Raw genomic sequence first — 22,670 nt, forward strand, 5'->3', positions numbered from 1 at the left:
TAAATGAATGTACTGGTCCCAATCTCTTTGATGTTCTGATACAAGTTTGGACAGGTGTTTACCCATCGTTCGGTTCATCCTCTCGACCATTCCATCTGATTGACGATGATTGGGTGTCGTTCTAGTCTTATTGACACCAATCAATTTACAAACGTTTTGGAAAAGCGTTGACTCGAAGTTTCGCCCTTGGTCGGAGTGGATCTCTAAGGGAACACCAAATCGGCTAAAGAATTCTTTAACAAGTATCTCTGCAACGGTAGCAGCTTCTTGATTTGGTATCGCATAGACTCAGTCCACTTCGTAAAATAATCCATGGCTACCAGGATATATTTATTTCCATCATTTGTCTCAGGAAGTGAACATGCAATGTCGATTGCTACTCTTTCCATAGGACTACCAACATTATACTGTTTCATGGGTGCCCTCTTTTTACCAACTGGATCATTACTGGTTGCACACAGTTCACATTTCCGGCACCATCTTCTTACATCATCTTTACAGTTCACCCAATAGAACCGTTCTCGAACCTTTTGCAGAGTCTTCGTAATACCAAAGTGTCCACTTGATGCACCGTCATGCAACTGACGCAATACTTCTGACACTTTACTTTTAGGTACAATCAACTGAAGATTAGTTTCTGTACCATCCAATCCATTCAACATCTGTCATATCTTTTTCAATTTTATTTTTTATTATTTTTCCATAGAGTATTGAGAGTGAATTTATGACACTTAGCCCCCTGTAGTTTGAGCAATTCTTTCTGTCTCCTTTTTTGTAGATGTTGTTAATATATGCTTTTGTCCACTCCGGTGGAAAGTCATGTCCTTTATAGAATAAGATGAAGACATACGCCAGTAATTCCCGCAATGCCTGTGGGCTGTTTTAATAATTCGTTCGGTATACCTTGTGGTCCGCATACTTTTCGATTTTTTAGTACTCGTATTGCATCTGCGACTTCCTGTACTGTTATTTCATCGTCTTCCACTTCATAGGTTGTTGTAATGGTGTTCGTGAATTGCGGTCTTGTTTCAGTCAGAAGTTGTGAGTACTGTTCGATCCAAGATCTTTCTTCTCTTAAATCTACTCTACTCACTTCTTCTCTGTTTGTTCTCAGGTTTTTTACCGTTTTCCATGCTTCTCTTTATCTTGTTGACCCTATATATTTGTTGAGCTTTTCGCATTTACTTTCCCAGGAAATATTTTTTGCTTTAGTTACTAGATTTTTTACTTCTCTGTTTGATCTTGCGTATATTCGTCTATCATCTGGGTCGTTTGTTTGCAGTCACTTCTGATATGCTTTTTTCTTATTGTGTACTGTATTAGCGATGTAATTTGTCCACCACAACGGAGTATCCTTTCTGTTCCTTTGGACCGTACCGAGTGCTTCATAAGCTGCTTCATTGACTTTATTTATTTTCTCTTGGTAGGTATTCTGGGCTGAAGAGTAGATCCGAATAAGCCGTACAATTATATAAAAATTATAGTAGTTAATTATATAAAAAGGATGTTGAGTCGTTTTGCAGTGCATCAATATTGTATTTGGGTGAATTTATTTCCAGTGGTTTTGATTGTGCTGGTTGGTTGTCATTTCGATGTAGCGGTTGCAGTCGATACGATAGGTAACATTTTGATCTTATCATATAGTGGCCCATTCCGCACTCCGGCCCTCTTAACACTCTTACGTCTTCGACTTGTATGTATGATTCTTGTTTTGTGATAACATAATCTATAATTGACTTGGTGTTTCTCGTTGGTTGGACCCAGGTATACTTATGCATATTTTTATGAAGGTAGAACCCGTTTAGGATTTTTAGATTCTTCTTTGTTATGGAATAAAAAACACAAATATATTCACTTTTCTTATTCGGAATACGAACAAACTAAAGTATAAAATTTTTTACACTTGCTCTGTTTACTAAAATACTTGGTAAATCTGGCGGTGTCTCTGTACACAACGTTTAAATTGTTCTCTTCGGGTTCCAGCGTTATTAGCGCGTTCTGAATTTCGTCTTCGATTGTAACGTACTGGGTCCTGGCTCCTATTACGTCAGACGTCTTCTCGCAGCCGAAATAAACGATCAAGTCCAGCTCGATGGTCTCGTCCCAGTCGAAATCGGACAGTAACTAGAAACAAAAGAAGACGGAATCACTTAAAAGGAATCATTAAGGCACTATAACAATCATTAAAACGTATTTTTGTATATAATATCATAAGAGAGAAAATTTTGCGGCAATATTTTCGACTGGTATGAAAGTTGGCAATGTTCGCGAATTAAATTATGACAGTTAAATCACGAGACGTCAGTTGAATGATTTCGTCAAAATTTCATAAGCGAAAATTGCCAAAAGGCAACAAACTTTTGCCGGTAAATAATTTTCTCTCGAATGATATTCGACAAGACTATTTCACGAGAAAATTAATGCACCATATCAACGAAACATAATCTTTACTTAAGTCTGTTTTAGACTATAACATAAAATGATATAAGAAAATGATATAACAAAAACTTACATGAAATGATTGTGTACAATATTAATCCAAGAAGTTTTGTGTATTACATTATCACATTTTGGTATCAAAATATGTTATGTGATTCTGCGCATTACATGCTAAAAATGTCCTTTTTTAGAAATTATTTGGTGTACATGTACTGTGTGTTAACCTCAATGTTCTTATTCTTCTTTTCGTTATTGTAACATAACCTCATCTTCTCCAACATTTAACCTAGTTTTTTACCCACGTAAATACCTAGTTAGTTTTACCCACGTTTTACCTTTGCTTTAACAAAGACATATTATATTTATGATGGATAAGAAAATTCTCCTATTATCTGTTTTTGGGTCCAAAAAGGCGAAAAAAGAGGAAAAACCTAACTGCGCATGCGTGTGTACTAATAATTCATATCAAAATAGGACATGTTCTAATTTCTATAACATTTTTTGTTAACAGATTTTGTTTTCTGTTTTACATTATGACAAAACTTAGTATACCATTTTCTTATATCATTTTATGTTATAGTCTAAAACAGACTTTATCTGTTTACAATATTAAATGTACAATTATTATAAGCTATAGTAGTTTGGCCATTCTTTTCTACCAAAGCATCATTTTGTGTATTATTGACCTGTAGATTTGGGAACTCGAAGGACAACAACTTCATTTGTTGTTCTGAGATTTTCAATCAACTTATGGTGGTGACTGGAATTCAGCTGCAGATGTGGTTTTAGAGAGCTTGCATTTGAGTGACCCGTTAATTTAATTAACTCCTGTTCAGAAAGACCTTGCTTGAACAAGGCTGACACAGCTAAAGATCGATGAGAATGGTTTGTTATTTTATGTTTTTTTGTGTCTATTCCAATTTTTATTCTTATTCCAAACGGTAAGGAAGAGTCTATTTGATAAAATACTTGGTCCCCTTTTTTCCATTAATTTCAAAAATAATCTAACTGAGCATAAATTTTCGTTTGATGAATTTCTTACAAGCTTTGCTGCTTGCCAAACTTTTCGACCCGCCTTAATTTGTTTTGGAAAAAATGCTGTTCTATTCAATTCGGCCCGTAAATTCTCCCATAACATCAAATTCCTTCTGGAAAAAGTGAATCTTGCAGTTTACGGCCTTATTGCCTCTCCAAACAAGTTCAAATGAGCACAGGTGAAAAAACTTTTTTTATGCTCCAATGGGGGGTTTCCTCGTCGTAGCTTTGGATGATTTTTAATAGTTCTTTGGTGGATAATGCTTTTGGAATGATTTTTCTTTTTTCTTGTACACTTTGAAGCTGCCTCCGCTTGGCATCTCTGGCTAATCTTGCACATTTGAAAGATATATCCGTTAGATTGGGTTAGGTTAGGTTTAGTTACGTTAGATTAGATTAAACTCCAAATTGATTAAATTTTAAATAAAATTTTTTGATCTTAATGAGGCAACAATGTCGAATGTACAAAAAAATTTTACTTTGTGCATATTATATCCTCCACATTGTATTGAAAGATTAAAAATCTTGATTCCTTTAAACAATATTATGTAATTTTACACAATTTAATAGTGAAAATCACTGATATTTATTATTTTTTAATTATGTTTGTTATGGTTAAGACGATTACATATTTTTGTTGTATATTATATTAGTTTTTTTTGTAATTCTTGATTTTTGGGCACTTTTATTACTTTTTCACAGAAGTAAAATAAAAATTTGAGCGTTTGATTACATTTTCGGCAAAGTTCACAAAAAATTAGGCATCTTTGGGGCGTACCCACCAAATAACTTCCAAAACATATATTTTTAATATTTTGACTCACCGTATAATTGCCGCAAGTCCACCTCTGCAACTCGAATTTCATAGAAGCGTTCGGTCTGCTCAGTTCCAGATCCGTGTATTGTTCCAGAAGCAAGAACATGGCGCTGGATTGAAAGAGGTCCAAAAACCTTTCTAGAACGTGAGGTAAATTATTCATGTCGATCTTCTCGTAGCAATAACGATTTGGAGGTCCGAATGTTATCCATCGTGTATCTGAAAATATATATGATATCTATCAATAAATTCAACTATCTATGTTAGGGATACCCAATAAGTTGGTTAAACTTATACGAATGACTCTGGAGGGTTCCAAAGCTATGGTGAGAATAGATGGAGATATGACGCAGGCTTTCGATATTGAAAATGGAGTTAGACAAGGGGATGCCTTATCAACAACACTTCTTAATCTAACTTTAGAAGCTGTTGTTAGAAAACTGGATATAAACGGCTGTATTAATACAAGATCTATGCAAATATGCTCATATGCGGATGATGTTGCCATAATAAGCCGCAACAAAAGGGTATTAAGCGAAAAAGTTATAGAACTGAAACGAGAAGCTACTACGTTTGGTCTATATATATATATATATATATATATATATATATATATATATATATATATATATATATATATATATATATATATATATATATATATATATATAAATGAAAGCAAAACAAAATATATGGAGTGCACAAAATCGAATGAACATGAGAATCTGAAGGTAGACAACCATACCTACAAATATGCCTCCACTTTTCCCTACCTAGGCTCAATAATAAATGACAACAACATCAGTCAAGAAATACAAGCACGGATTCTTAGCGGTAATAAGTGCTTTTATGCATACAAAGACTTAATGAAGTTACTGAATCGTGAGACTAAGCTGAGAATCTACAAAACAGTAATTAGACCAGTGGTCACATATGGATGTGAAACGTGGACCCTCTCAACCACTGATGAAAATCAACTGAGAATATTTGAGCGCAAAATACTAAGGAAGATATTTGGACCAACCCAATGCAGCGACGGTTCGTGGAGAATTAAAATGAACCACGAGCTGGATGAACTAATGCAGAGCGCAGATATTGTCAGATTTGTAAAGTCACAAAGACTAAACTGGCTTGGTCACCTAGAAAGAATACCAGATAATCGAGTTGTAAAAGTAGTCCAGAGATGGAAGCCCCAAGGAAACAGAACAAGAGGAAGGCCCCGTAAAAGATGGATAGACGACGTAGAGAGGGATCTTAAAACCATGAACATCAGGCAGTGGCGAAGGAAAGTATCCGACAGGGCAGAATGGAAGAACATTGTTAAGCAGGCCAAGACTCACAAAGGGTTGTAGCGCCATTAGAAGAAGATCTATCAATAAATTAATTTTATTTATTTAGAATTATTATGTAATAACACAGTAAATATTACAAAACTGAAAAGTAGAGGTGAAAACATTGGTTATGAGACGAGCATAATTGACTAATCCCTTCATATGAAGAAAAGTTAGGTTAGGAAAATATTTTTGGTAGATGGCAACAAAATAATTCTTTATCATAAAAAACAATGGCATCACTGAAATTATCGACTCTGCAGTAGTTCATTTTGAAAGATTTCCATATTCTTCAGAACATTTAAAAATACTTAAATGACTTTGAATAACCTTGTTTAGGAATTTTATTACATTACTGACAAATAACTTTCCTGTTTATACATATTACAAAAGTAACCAAAAGAGTGTCTTACCGAGTTTTAAACGTGTTTAAGATGATCTTCCAAATTGTCTTTTAAAGAAACAAGCCATTGCCACCACTTTAATAATATATATCTATATAAAAGGCTACGATGACAGGACACACCATTTGCCCAGTAAACTAACAACGCCATCTAGGAAAGAAATCTGAACTATGGAAACGAGTAATGTCGGCTAATCCTTTCACCACCGGTGCACCAACACAGATGCAAACGCAACCAAAACGGTCTTTGTCCAGGCCATTTTGATGACTACTTCAATTAATATTGAAGGACTATCAGGACTACTGGTTCAAGAAACCCATCGAGGTACTGCAAGCCGCAGACCAAGGATTCGAGGTATGAGACTTGTACTGGAGAGACCACACGACCAGTATGGCAGTATGGTAGCGCAATCTTCGTCAGACCAGATACCAACATAGTTTCCACATCTTTAACATATCGAGATGACATCGAGATCCTCACAGTGGAACTAAAGTCTTGTACGGTAACGTCCATCTACAAACCGCCAAACGCTGACTTTGTTTTTGAGGAACCGGATAAATTTCAATCACAGCAAATAAAATTCATACTGGGTAACTTCAACTGTCACAGTATCGCGTGGGGGTATAACGAAACAGACTCCAATGGCGAAGAACTAGAAAATTGGGTTGAAAACATGGACCTCAAACTTATTCATGATCCAAAACAGACGTCTTTTAACAGCGGAAGATGGCGCAGGGATTATAACCCAGACAATATATTTGCCAGCGACAGGATTGGAGACCAGGTGAAAAAAATTGTTGGAAGCGCCCTCCCAAAAACACAGTACAGACCAATAACTTGCTTTTTGAACGCGGCAATCAGATATGAAATTGTTCCCTTTAAGAGAAGGTTCAATTTCACTAAAGCAAAATGGGAAAAATTCGCTGAAGCATTAGATCAAGAAGTTTCCCAGCTAGAACCGTGCTCTGATTCATACGATAAATTTGTACAAATCGTAAAACAAATATCACGAAAATATATCCCTAGAGGTTGCCGAACCGAATATATAGCGGGGCTAAATGAAGAATCTAAACCCCTACTTAAAAGATACAAGCAGCTATATGAAGATGATCCCTGCCAACAGAACGGACAGGTGGTGCAAGCTGGTCACGAGTCTAGACATGAAACAAAAAAAAGCAGACGCGCTTGAAAATTAATTCGGAATCTTGGCAACAATCCTGCCACCACGGCACCCAATCTGACAAAAGTCACACCCGATCAGGTAGCCCATCGTCTCCTGACGAATGGTAAGACGACATCAAGGAAGAACAAAGTGAGAGTACAACGAAATATCGACGAAGAAGAGGATGTTTTAAGTACCTCCTTTTGTCTGGAGAAGATGAGAGGTGCGATCCACCAAATGAAAGATAATAAAGCGGCTGGCCTAGACGATGTACGAACAGAACAAATAAAGCACTTTGGACCAAAAACCCTAGAGTGGCTCGTAAAAATGATGAACTGTTGCGTCCGTACATTCCAAATCCCCAAAATTTGGAGGAAAGCTAGAGTGGTGGTCTTCTTAAAACCAGAGTTAAAAAAAGAGTTTTAGACCTGTCCCTCTTTTGTGTCACATTTTCAAGGTGTTCGAAAGAATGATAATAAACCGGATCGCTGAATCTGTGGACACTAAAATTATTCCTGAACAAACAGGGTTTAAACCCGGAAAATGCTGCCGTCTATGACCCAGTTAACCATCAACAGCTGCTGGTAAAACTCTACGAAATTACTAAGCATTTCCGACTAACAAGGTTAATGAAATGTCTTCTCCAAAATAGACGCTTCTACGTAAAGCTCCAGTCCAAGAACAGTCGGTGGAGGGATCAAAAAAATGGACTCCCACAGGGAGGTGTCCTCGCGCCATTGCTATACAAAATTTACACCAACAATCAACCCAAAAACCAATAAACACAACAGTTTATTTACGCGAATGATACAGCTGTGGCAGCTCAGGGAAGTACCTTCAATCGAAGTAAAACTGACAGATGTTCTAGAAGACTTAGCACTATACTATGACGAAAACCATCTGAAACCCAATCCTACAAAAACCCAGGTGTGTGCTTTCCACCGTAGAAACAAGCATGCCCGAAGGACACTGGAATACAAGCAGGAATAAATAATTTTGTATTCTTCATAAATTTGAATGCAGATAACAGAAATGGGTTCTTCCAAAGATATTCTGATTATAAAGTAAAGCCATTTTTAAGAAGTCCACTAAACAATCCAATTTATATAATGAATTTCATATTAGAACCAGATATGCAACATAAATTTGTATGTAAGAAAGAGAAGGTTTAGGTACTATTTCATCCAGTGGAAGCGGCTGTAAGGTTGAAAAGATTCAACCGTTCTAATCTACAGCAACATTTTAAGAGTATAACCTAGAGACAGAGATCAAAATTAAGACAATTTTGAAGATGAATTGCTAAATGAAGACATTACTGAACTTTTATAAATAAATGTCTATCCTTCAGATACCTATTTGTTGATCCTAAAATATTGGCTACGAATTTGGTGATCGGTAAAAAATATAATAAAAAACTCGAGCTTTCCCAACAAATAAATTGCCAAACTAGAATTCCGCTGGTTTTTTACGTAGGTCGATTTCATAAGACGCCTTTTCGCAAAAAGACAGAAAAAATTAAGTGCAGTGATTGTAGATGCAATTGATTGGATCCCCCGTCGCATTGTGACGGACACAATCACTAGTTGTACATAAAATAACACTTTCTTTATTTTTGTAGCAGTACACGCAAAATTATTAAGGAAGTCTTTTAATGTCCACATTTTATTAAAAAATAATTCATTCTTTACCTGAACTATCCAAAGTACGCGAAATCTCATTGAAGCACTCACTCCTGAAGAACTTCCTCAACGATATCTCTGAGTTTTCTTGTATATGCTTCTTTATTATCTTTATCGATTTCGAGTTCAAATAATCTTCCGATAACCAGGACACTAAGTCAATATCAACTTCTTTGGCTTTAATAGAGTTTTTACTGTACAAACCGTCATTTAAGGGGTGGTAGATTGGGGCTTTGAATACAGGCGGTATTTTTACGTGGAACCACCCATTTATACTAAGTCTGCAGTCGTCTATGGTCGTCACTTCAGCTACCTAAAAAACATTTAATCATCTTTTTATGAATGATCTTTGTTATTTTTTTAATTTATTTTTCAATGTCATCTACATTTTGCTCAATAAACGTTTCCAACTTTTTTATATTCCTTCTTTAAGGTAATGTGGCTTTGACTGCATCGTTCGTTGCAAAATGTCCAGTTTTTTTTTAAGTTTGTGAACAGAAAATAGTCACATGGTGCTAAATCTAGCACTATCTAAATTTATCTAGGCTATAACCAAGAATTATCTCAAATCAATGTCGTCTCGCTTATTGAGTGCCAAAAGAGTTGTTTTCGAACTGTAAAAATGTTTGTCTTGTTCCAACACTTCTTCTGACCTCTATTTCCCCTTGGATTATCAGCCGAAAAATGTCATATCTTTTTCACACATAATATATTAAAGATATTGCAGTTTTCTTCATTTTATTGTCCTTTCAACCTATGTTTCTTTATTCACTCTCTTTAACATCCTCTACCTATTGCCAATATCATTTTTCTTCTAGTATTCAAATTTAAAATTAGAACGTTTTAAAACTACTTAGAACTACTATACTAAAACTGTACTAATTTACCTGGTGATAGGAATCACTCGTGACCGGAAACAACACCAGCTGATTATTTGCAGGAAATATATTACGAACACAAGTTTGTGGTTGACCCGTTTCATCCTTGTTGAATAGCTGCAATGCCCCGCCCTTGCTTTCATTCCAACCATTTTTACCCGTTAAATATAACACAAAGGCAACCATTCTATCTTCTCTTTGATCATCATGAACTAGGAGGTAATCAGTGTTACTGTATAAACTACATGTGGCTGATATATGCGTCAGACTATAGCCAGTAAGGTTAGCTACCTAAAAAAAAACAATATGTTTAATATTATTTGAGATCAGAAGCAAGGTTCAAAATATAATTTTTAAATTAAACAAACTGTCTTTTTATTCCAGTTTAATTTACAGAGTTCAATGTGGATATGCATTAATAAGCCAAGAGGCCTAGCTATCAATCAAAACACAAATCTATAAGCTAATTTGCTGGCTGCAGAGCAAAGGGCTCATATTGGCTTGGTAAGGTCTTCTCCAGTGACAAGACCACTTTAACTGTTTCTCAGATCAGTTGGTCAGTTTCTTTTGAGTCTCCTATTGGCATTATGTTCTATTATAGGATGAAGTAAGGGGTTACTGTGTGATTCCAGTCCTTCAAGGTGCTTCATGCTATATTTAGTGATCACATCCTGTATGAACGTGATTCTCAGGTCTTCATGAAGCGTTAGATTTGACACATACCAGTATGCATCATACATACATGCCCAGAGTTGGATTCCATACGTCTAGATAGGTTTTATGATAGCTTTATAGACAGGAATTTTATTTTCTAGGGTCAGTTTAAATTTCCTACTAACTAGCGATTTTATATCTTTCATTCTTAGGTCAATTTATTTCCGCTTCTAATAGATGTATGACACAATACGAATTGCATTACCTACATAAATAGTAGAATTAGGGAATATGTTAGATTAGGTCAGTGATATCACCTGATCAGTGGTGAGGATACCCAAATTAAAATTGTTTTGATTTGACTCATAAAACAGATAATCATTAAATATTTTAAGAGTCCAGTGACGGAGGTGTGCTCAAACCATGTGCAAAGTTATTGGTCCCAATTAAAACAAAACTTGAGGAGGTTGGAGGTTGTTGTGTGTAAAATACTTTATATCTTCAGGTAGTCATGGGAAAACATTTAAAAAAATACAAACTTCATAGACAGTCTTGTTACTAAGGATGAAACTTTTGTACATTTCCAAGACCCAGACCTAAAGCAAATAACTGATGAAATAGAAATACTCTGGTTCTACAATGTCAAAGAAATTTCATACTCAAAAATTGGCTACAAAAGTTCTTGCTTTTGAAACTTTTTTGCTAAATACTTTTTCAGGGGAACAAAAATATCAATTGCAAAGTCATTAACATCATAAAACATGTTGATCATATAATCAAGACTTTTATCTTTAAACAAATCATCCCAGTTATTTTGTGAAAGAAAGTTTATTACTTCCTGTACACTCATTGAGCGAAAGTCTCTATAAAAGCCATCTCCAATCAATCCCGGCTCATTGAAATATAGAGATTCACATTTAAACCCAAATGAGAATGGAGAATGATGCCTATCCTCTGGGAGTAGGGCAATCTCAGCTCTAGATACCTCAACCTCTTCATCTTGGACCATGACTAGATCGAATAAGGAGTTGTTTTCATTTTTAACAGTGTTTACTTGATACAGATTATGAAAGAACATAAAAATGAGAGGAATTGAATGGAATCAACTTCATTTGGTGAGGTTCCTGGTAATGGAATAGCCACAGAAGACAATCCATCAATGGACCACTGACAACCTACATTTTCTACAAATTCGACATACTTCTCAATGATACTATGTGGTGGAAAGTAGGCAGTTGCAAAAATAAACTTATTGATGGGACCAAACTTGTCAATAGGGTTTAGGGTTCAAATTACCTGAATACCTTATCTATTAGACTGTCTGACTAACATGTCTTTTATCAACTGAAAAGTATAAGAGTTCCTAAATTTTCAGCTTGGTTAAATAAACTTTAGTTGAGTTAGGATAAAATTCAAAGATATAAATGAGATTGGATTATGACATACTGTATTTGGGGTTTATAAAATAAAGCCAGAATTGTTTCTCGTGGATTCATGTTAATATCCAATAGTACTTACCCATTCCATGGCTTCCCCTTTTAAAAAATTAAATATGGCATTAATATAGTCAGAATTTAAATATTTTAAGTCCTTAGACTGAAAAAATTCATACAGGTCCATATTCCTCATATTCCAGTCGAGTTCATTAAATTCTTGCCTAACATTATCCAACACATCTTCGTTATCTATAAATTTATTTATAACACACACTTTAAAAGGTTCTGTAATTAGTTCTACATCTGGATTTGATAGTTTTTCATCTTTGCTCCAATGGTCTTTAAGATCATTGAAAAAATCTGCTCTGACTAGATTTTTGTCTATTTCTGCTGATATTTTTAACTTCTTTTGTGGAATTGTATCTGGATCTCTGCTACAAGTAGGCATCAAGTGATCTGTGGAACAAAAATAGAAAACTCAAAAATTGTTTTTAAAATAGTATGATTTTTATATCAACTAAAAACTGCAACTTTTATAGCAACTTATCCTCTAAACCCACAGTATATTCATGCTTTTCTTCAATAAATCAAGCAATAAAGGTAATGAAGATCACCTATAACCTTAAAAAACCAGATTTTGCAAGTTCCAATTGCCCCAAAATCAAAAAAGCTATTGAAAGTTAACTTTTCTTAATTTGTTAATAACTTTTTTAATAAATTAATAATTAATAGCATTAATACACTAAAACTCCTGTATACAATATGTTCTGTTAAATTAACAAATATATTTAAAAGCAAAAACCAGTATAAATATTAAACTAAATGACAATACGATTGTACAACTCGAGATTTTGATAATAATTTTGAAGAAGCACATTTTGGTTTTTTCAATTGCTGGTGGTTGAACATTACACTAACAAACATATAATTTCTTGTCAAATGATTATTACCAACATGCTCAACAAATCACACATCTATAAAAATCTATTACTATAGTAATTTGTAAAGATTCCAGAAATCTTTCAGCATACAATATTAAAACAGATAAAAAACCCAATTGTCTACAACCAAATTGAATACTTCACAAAAACGTAAATAATGCATATATTTAACAATAATTAAAATTTTATAATCGCCCACAAACATTCTCTTGTTACAGTAACTAAAACACTTTTTATAAATGAAAATTCGAGAGTGTATTGTGCTTACAACCAATTAATGAAGATGGTGAATTGGGGATAACTTTACAATTGTGATCCCAAAGTTCGCATTCAGTTTCTGGTTCACTCTCTGAAGATTCTTCAAAATAATTGGCGTCGTCGGGGGAAGATTCCTCGGATGTATAATCGTTATCGCTGTTATCTAAAATGAAAAATGATTAATTAAATATTGACTTCAATTATAAGCAATATCAATTACCATCATATTTATGATTCTCTTTTGAAGTCATTTATAACAAAAATAAGAACAACGTACTATAAATATTTAAAAATTTATTTTTATTTTTATTCCTTCTTAACCTTAAAATTTGACAATTAACCTTTCTTCTTTTCGTTTCGTTGGTTTGGTTGAAATCATTATATACCAGATCCGCTGAAAAGAAGAACAAATTCGAACTTTTCCTGCGTCAGCATCTGCTTGTGGGGTTTTATAAAGAACCCAAAAATTTTTCCATTTACATTTATGTGATCAGACGATGAGAGACACCTGAAAATTTTGTTATTTTAGTGATACAATTAAAAAATGAACTCAGAAACAAGTGTAGTGCGTATAATTCACTTGGATGATTTTACTACTGAATATTCTTTGAAAGAGTTTCTATCAACATCATTATTATTGGGTGCAATTAAAAATGTTTTTATTAATAAAGATAATGAGCTACAAATAGTTTTTGCATATGTCATATTTGAATATAGCCGAGATGCAAAGACAGTTGTGACCAGACTAAATGGTTTTTGTTTTCAAAATAAAGTTTTAGAGATTGAATTAATAGGTGTGAATTTACCTTACAAAAGATATACTACGCAAACTAGTGAATCAAATTATGTTCCAAATCCAACCAATCGTTTACAAAGAAAATTTAGAAATCTAAATATAACATCTCCAAAGAAAAACCTAGATAGTCAGTCTAATGATCCACTCACCAGATTACATGCCAATACTATTAAAACCGGGCACCCTGGAAATTATAGAAATATTTTCCAGCAGGTTTTAGTTACATATCGAAATACTAGCCAACCAGGGGATAGTACAGTGAATTCTGGTAGATTTAACAATGATGGAGCATCTTCAGCAGTAAGTAATATTTTAAAAGCTAAAAATGATACGCCACAAGCTGGGACATGCACATCAAGAGTATCTGGTTCAAGTTCATCTGCTTCACACTTAAGGCGGAAGACAAATACTTTCAATAAAATATCAAGTAAAGCAACAAATAATGAAATACAACCACATGTTTCTACTAACCAAGCAGCAAAACTTCAAAGTACTAGATCAACAGTGAGTCATCCAGATGCTTCTACTAGCATCCAAACATCAGCAACTTCTTTACCATTATCTTCAACAGTGAATCAGTCCAATACTTCTGCACCAGGAACTTTGTCTTTGGGAAATCATCAGTTAAATACTTCTGCTAGAGCTAAATCACCAGTAACTTCCCATTCTTCATTACGTTCAGCAACGCTTCAACCAAATACTTCCACTAGGGCACAAACACCACCAACTTCTGCACCATTATCTTCAGTAAACCATCTCTCAAATGCTTCTACTAGAATAAAAATATCAAAAACTTCATGTAGGCCACTAACACCAACACCTTCCCATTCTTCATTGTCTTCAGCAGTACAAAATACTTCCACTAGAGCACAAACACCACCAACTTCTGCACCATTGTCTTCAGTAAAGCATCTCTCAAACGCTTCTACTAGAATACAAATATCAAAGACTTCATGTAGGCCACTAACACCAATACCTTCTCATTCTTCATTGTCTTCAGCAGTGCAAAATACTTCCACTAGGGCACAAACACCACCAACTTCTTCACTGTTATCTTCAGCAGTACACCAATCAACTGCTTCTACACCAGGAACTTGCCAGCCATCATCTTTGGTAAAGCATAAATTAAATACTTCTACTGGAGCTCAAACACCAGCAACTTCTCATCCTTTATTGCCTTCAGCAACTTCTCATCCTTCATTGCCTTCAGCAATACAACACCCAAATACTTCCGCTAGGGCACAAACACCAATAACTTTACCAGTATATTCAGCTGTGCATCAGTCAAATGCATCTGCACCAGGAACTTCTCATTTATCGTCTTCTGTAAAGCATCACTCAAATGCTTCTACGAAGACTCAAACACCAACAGCTTCTTATCACTCATCACATATATTTGAACATAGACCTGTATCTATTGAACCGAGAAGAAAACCTAAAGAACCCAACTGTGTTATTTCATAATTGTCTGAATTTATATTTGATATGAATAGTGTTAATTTTAAAAATAGCAACCCCCAAAAAAGATCAGTTTAGTTGCTAGTGCTCCAACAAGAAGTTTATTTGTGCATAAAAACTACTTGGCGTAAATATGTAAAATAGGAACTGAACCACCACCACTGTTAAATTTTGAGTTGTTGCTCAACTTCCGGAAGAGTTTGGTTTGTTTTATATGTTTGATTCCTTTACAGGTGGAGATTGATTATTATAATTTTAATATTGTTCTGAAGCTATTTTCTTGTGGCATTTTAAATTAATTACTATTTAAATGGGAATAAGCCAGAGGGTTTCTCAAAATACAAACAAGTTTGTATTTTGAGAATGATTTCCGAAGTGGAAATTGAAACGTCAATAAACGTATTTTAACCTTTAATTGTGGCTTATTCCCATTTAAATAGTAATTAATTATTATAATTTTGTTACATACTTCACAACACTTGTTGGAGTGAGGTACATCTCTCTATTTTAATGATTTCTGTCAATGTTATAAAATATTTTGTTATTAATAATGGGGTAGATAAGTTTATTAATTTAAGTTTAGTTTAGTTCAGTGAGTTTAATTTTTTTAAAATTGTTTTTCTTTCTTTTCCCCTTCTATTGATATTTTCTTTCTATTTTAGTACAAAATTGCTTTCCAATTGGTTTATAGACCCTGTTTTACCATGAATATTGTTCTTTTTTTGGTTAAGTATAAAAAAATGTAATTACCTACTGCTTTAATTATTCAGCTTTTCTCTAAAAGAATGTTAACTGGGTTGTTCAATAAGTTCTTAGAAAAGAAAAGTATTTTCTTTTTTAAAATAATCTCAACTTTAATATATTTTTCTAAATGTTTATTCAACTGAATGGTCTAACAATTTATTTAAACAAAATATGTAGGGGAGCTAAACCTAAATGAAACACAAATTTGTTTTTTATTTTTCCTGTTTTTGCATGTAGGTATATCAGTTTGAAATGTGTTTTAAAAGATGCCCTTCTAGGAACAGACTTATAGTAGCATAAAAACTGTATTAATAACTATTTTGAGTAATAATCAATTCAAGTTTAAAAAAAATGTTTCTCATTGTGCACCACTACTGGGGAACAATGTAACATACATAGGAGTACAATTTAACATATATAAAAATGTCTTCAATGGCGTCCAAGTCATCACCAGTCTCAATATAATTGACTACATCTTCCTCGGATGAAGACTGAACCTCTTCATTTTTTTTGGATTTCTTCCTAGTGTCTTTATTAAAATGTATTATTTTCCGTTTGACTATTTCTCATTTTGCTATTGATACCGCCGTTTTATTGACAATTGCAGTCATTTCTGAAGTACTGGTTGCTATCATACTTTTTTCTCTTACAAGACCATTTCTATTGTTTATCCTACTCCCTGCCTTTGGAAATCCTCTAAAATCTTTAAGTCCGCATAAGGAAATTTTTACATTACTGATGGTAGTAGAAGTACTGGGGTCTTGGGAGTTGTTATTGAAACTTGAGGTGTTGGCATCTGCATCGATTTCCATTGTTGAGTTGTTGATTTTTTCAGCAGGAGCATCACCTGACGGTGGATCCTCTTTTACCTGACAAGTAGCTGGCAAGTCCGCCATTGGTCGATCGGTAACGTAATTACATAAATAATCGACATCAGTGAAAACATGTCTCATATGGGTAAATTCCTGTTTTTTTTTAAACAGCAGTGATGTTTGATGGAGTGATTCCTCTCTCTTGAGCAATTTTTACAAAACCAGCAACATTGTAAATATTTGCTGTTTGTCCAGGATGCTGCATCATCTAAGTATATATTGCAGCATTGTAATACCAAAGAAGATAGACGCTTAAGGAAATAGACGCTTAAGCGTCTATCTTCTTTGGTAATACGTTTTGAATGGCTTAAACACTCCAATGTCTAACAGTTGCAATTTATTGGTGGAATGTGGTGGAAAAGTTAACATAGTCACTCCATTTTATTTGCACAAATTAAGTACCTCCAATGATAAATGACTTTCGTGATTGTCACATAATATCAGCGTGGGCGATTGTATGCTGCTTTTTGAGTGGTGGATGAAATGTTTAATAACTTCAACAAATTATACAGAATTACCCACCAGAATTTGAAATACGAACAAAGTTTTACGGTGCCCCGTGCTCCCCTATCTGTTTGGGTGGTGACCACCTCACTGGATGTGAATTGTTTGTTTTTGACAATTTTTTCAAGCTTAATAAAAAGTCACTGAAGCAAAATACAGTAAATGTGGTAATAATTTCTACCTTTTTCACGTCCAATTTTTCATAAAAAAAAAGGAAATTACAGTTCGATTTTAACTTGTTCTTTAATAAACAAATAACAAAAAATTTAAACCATGTAATGAATATAACTGAAACTTTAACAATTGCCTATTGGATTTTCTAAGGACTTACTGAATAATGTAGCTATCTATTTTGATTCTGCTCTTGTATTTCCTCATTTTTAGGGTGACCTTTTGTCCCATTTTTAGATCCTATGTATATATTTTTTTTAAGTGGGTTTCATTTGAAACTGCTAATAAAGAGTTTATTTTAGAAGTGAGTTTATTCTTTAAGAAAATTAGTATTTGATGAAAATTGCATTGACCATGGCATATTTGACTGTATTGTTTGTTGTTGTTTACAAAAATATTATATATAAGATGTATTTTAATAAATTGTGTTTTTCCAAATGTGGTTGTTATTCTATAACCTGAGTTAGTGGCATACGAGGTGTGTTCAAAAAATACCCGGAATGTTCATTTTTTGAAAAATATTTTTATTCATCTATCATCTACAGTACATTCAACCAACTTACACCTCTAAACGATTAACGGAATTCACAGAAAACCTGTCGTTGTAGTAAAAGGCGTGGTAAACTGCACTGGTGTTCTCCATAATGTTTAACACTTTGCTAAATTTTAGTTATAAAATAAATATGTGTCATTAACCCGTTGTTATTAATATTACTTACAAGTCGGGGTATTAATATTACTTTAATTATATTAAATTTTTACAAACTTCGGCTATTTCTGGAGTAAAATATTACTTCGATCCTTATCAATTGTTGAGCACTGTTGTATTTGACGAATAGAAAATTTCTTACATCTCTTGTAAGGATGTTTGGATACCTTTTGAATAGAATTGAAATGAATAGAAAGAAAATGCCACGATTAGTAGATAAGTCAAAAATATATCGAGGATACATCATTTTTTATATATTAGTATTATTTATACAGGGTGTTTCATTAACAGTTATCCATATAGTGACTGGAGATACCTTAGCTCAAAATACGAAGATTTAACCTGAAAGACTAATCACATGCTATGATTTTTGTGACTGATATTTTTAAGTTAAAGTTGATTTCATATAATTGAATGAACTATCTTTCAATAAAATCCTTGCAGCTCATAAATATTTGCAATATCATTTTGATGTCTTCTACTTTAAAATGTTTAATATGTCTGATTTGCCGATATGAATGAGTCAGATTAAATTTAATTATTAGAAGAATTTTTTTACTAACAACAAAATTTTCGTAATTGATTAATATTTTGTATTTCGATAATGACCTCCGAAGTGAAAGTCGCAGAATTCGTAGAATAGCTTACTGACTAATGGGCGTTTGTAGAAATGGTTTAACCGTGTAGAAATTTCGGTATTGTTGTAATTAAATACCCATTTAGAATTTTCCTGATAATAATATCTACTAATTGTTATACGAAAGCGTATATCTATACCAGTTTTGCAGTTTGTAGAAACGGTTTAACTGTTTTGTGTGTGCATTCGAGAAGGTACGTTAACTTGTCAAAAAATAAGTGCAATTTATTTTTAAACTTTTTTATGTACTGTGTCAAAAACATGGAGCATTTAGAGGTGAAAAGTTTCAAACAAGGACAAACCTTAGATTAATATGCGCGACAAATTATTTTGAATATGTTGATATATACAACAAAAACAAATTCCGATCTGACTCCAACACAAATTGTTCCTACAACAAGTACAGCGCTGAGTGTTAGCGATAGGACAGTCTGGAAAATTCGTCAAGAAGGATTGTATCATAATGCAGACTTACCCAAAATTCTGAAAAACCCACGTAAACGGACCAAGAAGGAAACCAATCGGGAGTTTACCGATTGGTTTACGATGAGAATATCAGGAGCCAATTGAGAAGACTTGTTCACATGGAATTTTTCTTAAAGAACATACCTCCCACAATCAAAGCTCTTCTGGATGCCGTTAATTTACACGAACATTTGTCTAAATTTTCCAAAAGTACTGTTACGATAAATATCCTGGCCTAAAAATAACTGTAAAATATATGATGGCTAATTCTAATATGTTTTAGATTTTACGAGAGGCTTCTATGTACCTGAACGACCTTCCAGAATAAGGTCGAACCGATGCGAGGGAAATCCAGTTTGCCTTTACCGTTTCGCCGTCGTATACTCAAGAAGGTTTTAGACTTTTCGAGTCTAACAGTAGTGAATATATAAGAGGACTTTTTGGAGAATAGGGGACAGTTAATTCTGAAGATCCGCGGCCGCGATATTTATTGTTACGCTCGCTTTTAAATAAATTATGTATATTTAGTGATAAATAAATTAATATCAGTTATTGTGCTTTTTAATAAATTTAGATAAGAACCTTTTGATAAAGACATTATAAATTAAAGACATAACAATTAATAAATTCACAACAGTACTCTATATCGACTATTGCGAGAGATGGGGTCTGTTTATGAAAAAAGAGGAAAGAAAGCAGTGATGATGGAACGTCCTGACATAATAAATTGGAGGCATAAATTTCTTAGAAAAATACAGAATTATCGAAATCAAGGATACACTATTTTCTATTTGGTTGAAAGTTGGGTAAATATCGGACATACAGTAAATAAGGTATGGATGGATTCAACCATAACCAGTTATAAGGATGCATTTTTAAAAGGCTTGCCTACTGGTCTAAATGATCCAAAACAAAGAGGTCCGAGATTTGTCTTGTTACATGTTGGATGTGATAGAGGTTTTCTACCAAATTCAGAATGTGTATTTTTAGCAAAAAAAGATTCAGGCGACTACCATGACGAAATGAACGGCGAGTCTTTCGAAGACTGGTTTGAAAATAAACTAATCGCAAACCTCCCAAAAGGAGAAAAAATGTGGTAGTAATGGATAATGCTCCATATCATTCATGCAAACAAAATTTTTCAAGAAGCTCCTGGAACAAACAACAAATTCAAGAATGGTTACGAGAGAAGGATATATTTTATGAAGAAGATTATTTAAAGTCTGAACTATTGGATGTAGCAAACAGTTATGCAGATATATACGACAAGTATAACATCGAAACTTTGGTCGAGAAATACGGCGTAGAAGTATTACGATTGCCTCCCTATCACTGTGAGCTTAATCCAATAGAGATGGTTTGGAGCCAAGTTAAACATTACGTTGCAGCCCGAAACACTGACTTTAAAAAAGATGGTGTGCAACAACTCATCCATGAAGCGTTTGCCAATGTCTCTGTTGAACAGTGGCAAAATTATATACAGCATGTCATCAGAATTGAAAAAGAAATGTGAATAGCTGACAACTTACAAGAAGATATCCTACCGGTGATTATCACAGCCAACACCGGCAGTTCCAGTGAGGACGATTTTTCCGAAATGGAGTAGAGACCAGACACTGTTATTGTAAGTCTTATCTTTATTCATTAGGTAGCGTTTAGGCTACATAAATTTCTATTCTTTTATTAGCGTTATTTTATTCTTTGGTGTATACACACTTTTCTTTGTAATAATTGTTGAGACTGTTAATAGTAATAATTGATCCAAGTTGGTATATATCCTGTCGGTATATAAATTAACAATTTAAATTTGTAGCCACTACGGAGCTACAAATTTTTTTTTGTAGCAGTTTCCCTAGTAGACTCTGTTCTGTTGTTACACCCTGTATAATTTAGTAAAAAAGATTTCAAAGAAAATAGTTTTATTAAATTTTGTGTAATTTGCAAAATCTTGAAGTTGTAAATAATGTTACATTTACTTCTAATAGGATTGCATGATTTAATGTTATCGTACAGGTGGGCCAACGCGGTCCTGTATCACACCTGCAGACTATGAACGTGCCTAGCGGCCTAAGCGGCAACGTCGCTTCGCATCAGCACTGTACTGAAATCCTCTTGTGAATTTGTCTATAGATACCTTAGTTCAACCATTAATGCGCATGCTTATATGTCAAAAAGATACGTTACGTATTTGCTTGCACAAAAACTCTCTATTATGTCTTGCGAATCGTATTTATTTTTTTAAACATTTTCAATATCTTTAGAATACAACAAACTGGCATATCTATGTTTCGGGGACTTAAAGAAGGCATTTGATAGGATCAAATTAAAAGATGTTATCCACTTATTCTACGCACGAAAAGTACCTTTAGGAATAATCAAAAAGATCAAAAATATCTATCAAAAAACACAATAAAAGTAAAAGTAGAAGAAGAATAAGTGGAAGAACAGGGTTAGAACTCCAGTGCAGTTTACCGTGCATTTTACTACAACGAAAGGTTTTCTGCGAATTCCATTAATCGCTTAGAGCTGTAAGTTGGTTGAATGTACTGTACATTAATGTTGTCTCCTTCAAAGTAGTATCCATAAGATATTAATGCTTCTGGCAATCCTTGAAACACTTCTCAAACTCGATCTTTGGGATAGCCTTTAGTTTTATCAGCGATTCGCTTTTAATGTCATAACGAAGACCCTTTAAAGTTTTCTTTATTTATGGAAATGGGAAAAAGTCACACGGAGCCATGTCTGGCGAATATGGGTATCATTAGCGTATTGTTTTTGACCAATAATTCACGAACAAGCAATGAAATGTGAGCTGGTGCATTTGGAGCTGGAGTTTGAGAAGTTTTTCAAGGATTTGACACAAATGCATAGTAATGTAGATGAATAAGTAAATTTTTTTTCAAAAAACAAAAATTCCGGGTGTTTTTTGACACACCTCGTATGTAAAAAAACATCGCTTTTCAAAAATATTTATTTACATGGTCAAAAAAAAATATAAAATAATAATATACCTACAAAATTAAATATTGTAGACAAAACATCCATAAAGCCTATTTTCACAAAATAAGCATTCTGTAACTATGACAGTCTCGAGTGATAAATAATGGTATCGCGTATAATCCTTATCGCTGTTATCTAAAATGAATTAATTATAGATCTCAATATTGAGCTTTATTTACTAACATCATGTGAGATCATACACACCTAAATTATTTATTTTGTGTTGATAAGTAAAGAAAAATGAACTCGGAAGCAAGTGTAGTGCGTATAGTTCACTTGG

General features: G+C 33.7%; 2 protein-coding genes across 3 annotated transcripts; one reads left to right on the forward strand and one right to left on the reverse strand.

The window, feature by feature from the left end:
- Positions 1-1,846: 1,846 nt before the first annotated feature.
- sud1 (Prolyl 3-hydroxylase sud1) lies at positions 1,847-22,514 on the reverse strand. 2 transcript variants are annotated; one of them, XM_072522125.1, is made up of 7 exons: positions 22,406-22,514; positions 13,045-13,197; positions 11,918-12,291; positions 9,755-10,036; positions 8,877-9,180; positions 4,299-4,510; positions 1,847-2,124 (listed from the first exon to the last, which is right to left on the reverse strand). In XM_072522125.1, the coding sequence occupies exons 3-7, from the start codon at positions 12,281-12,283 to the stop codon at positions 1,861-1,863; spliced, it is 1,428 nt and encodes a 475-aa protein (XP_072378226.1). In that variant the 5' UTR covers positions 12,284-12,291; positions 13,045-13,197; positions 22,406-22,514; the 3' UTR covers positions 1,847-1,860. The 2 variants fall into 2 exon arrangements, with proteins under 2 accessions (XP_072378226.1, XP_072378225.1); XM_072522124.1 differs by lacking the exon at positions 22,406-22,514 and adding an exon at positions 13,255-13,398.
- On the forward strand, positions 20,493-20,903 carry LOC140433108 (uncharacterized). Its single transcript, XM_072521162.1, has one exon. It carries the CDS (start codon positions 20,493-20,495, stop codon positions 20,901-20,903), a length of 411 nt encoding a protein of 136 aa, XP_072377263.1.
- Positions 22,515-22,670: the final 156 nt, after the last annotated feature.

Source organism: Diabrotica undecimpunctata, chromosome 2, assembly GCF_040954645.1.
Source record: "Diabrotica undecimpunctata isolate CICGRU chromosome 2, icDiaUnde3, whole genome shotgun sequence".
NCBI lineage: Eukaryota > Metazoa > Arthropoda > Insecta > Coleoptera > Chrysomelidae > Diabrotica > Diabrotica undecimpunctata.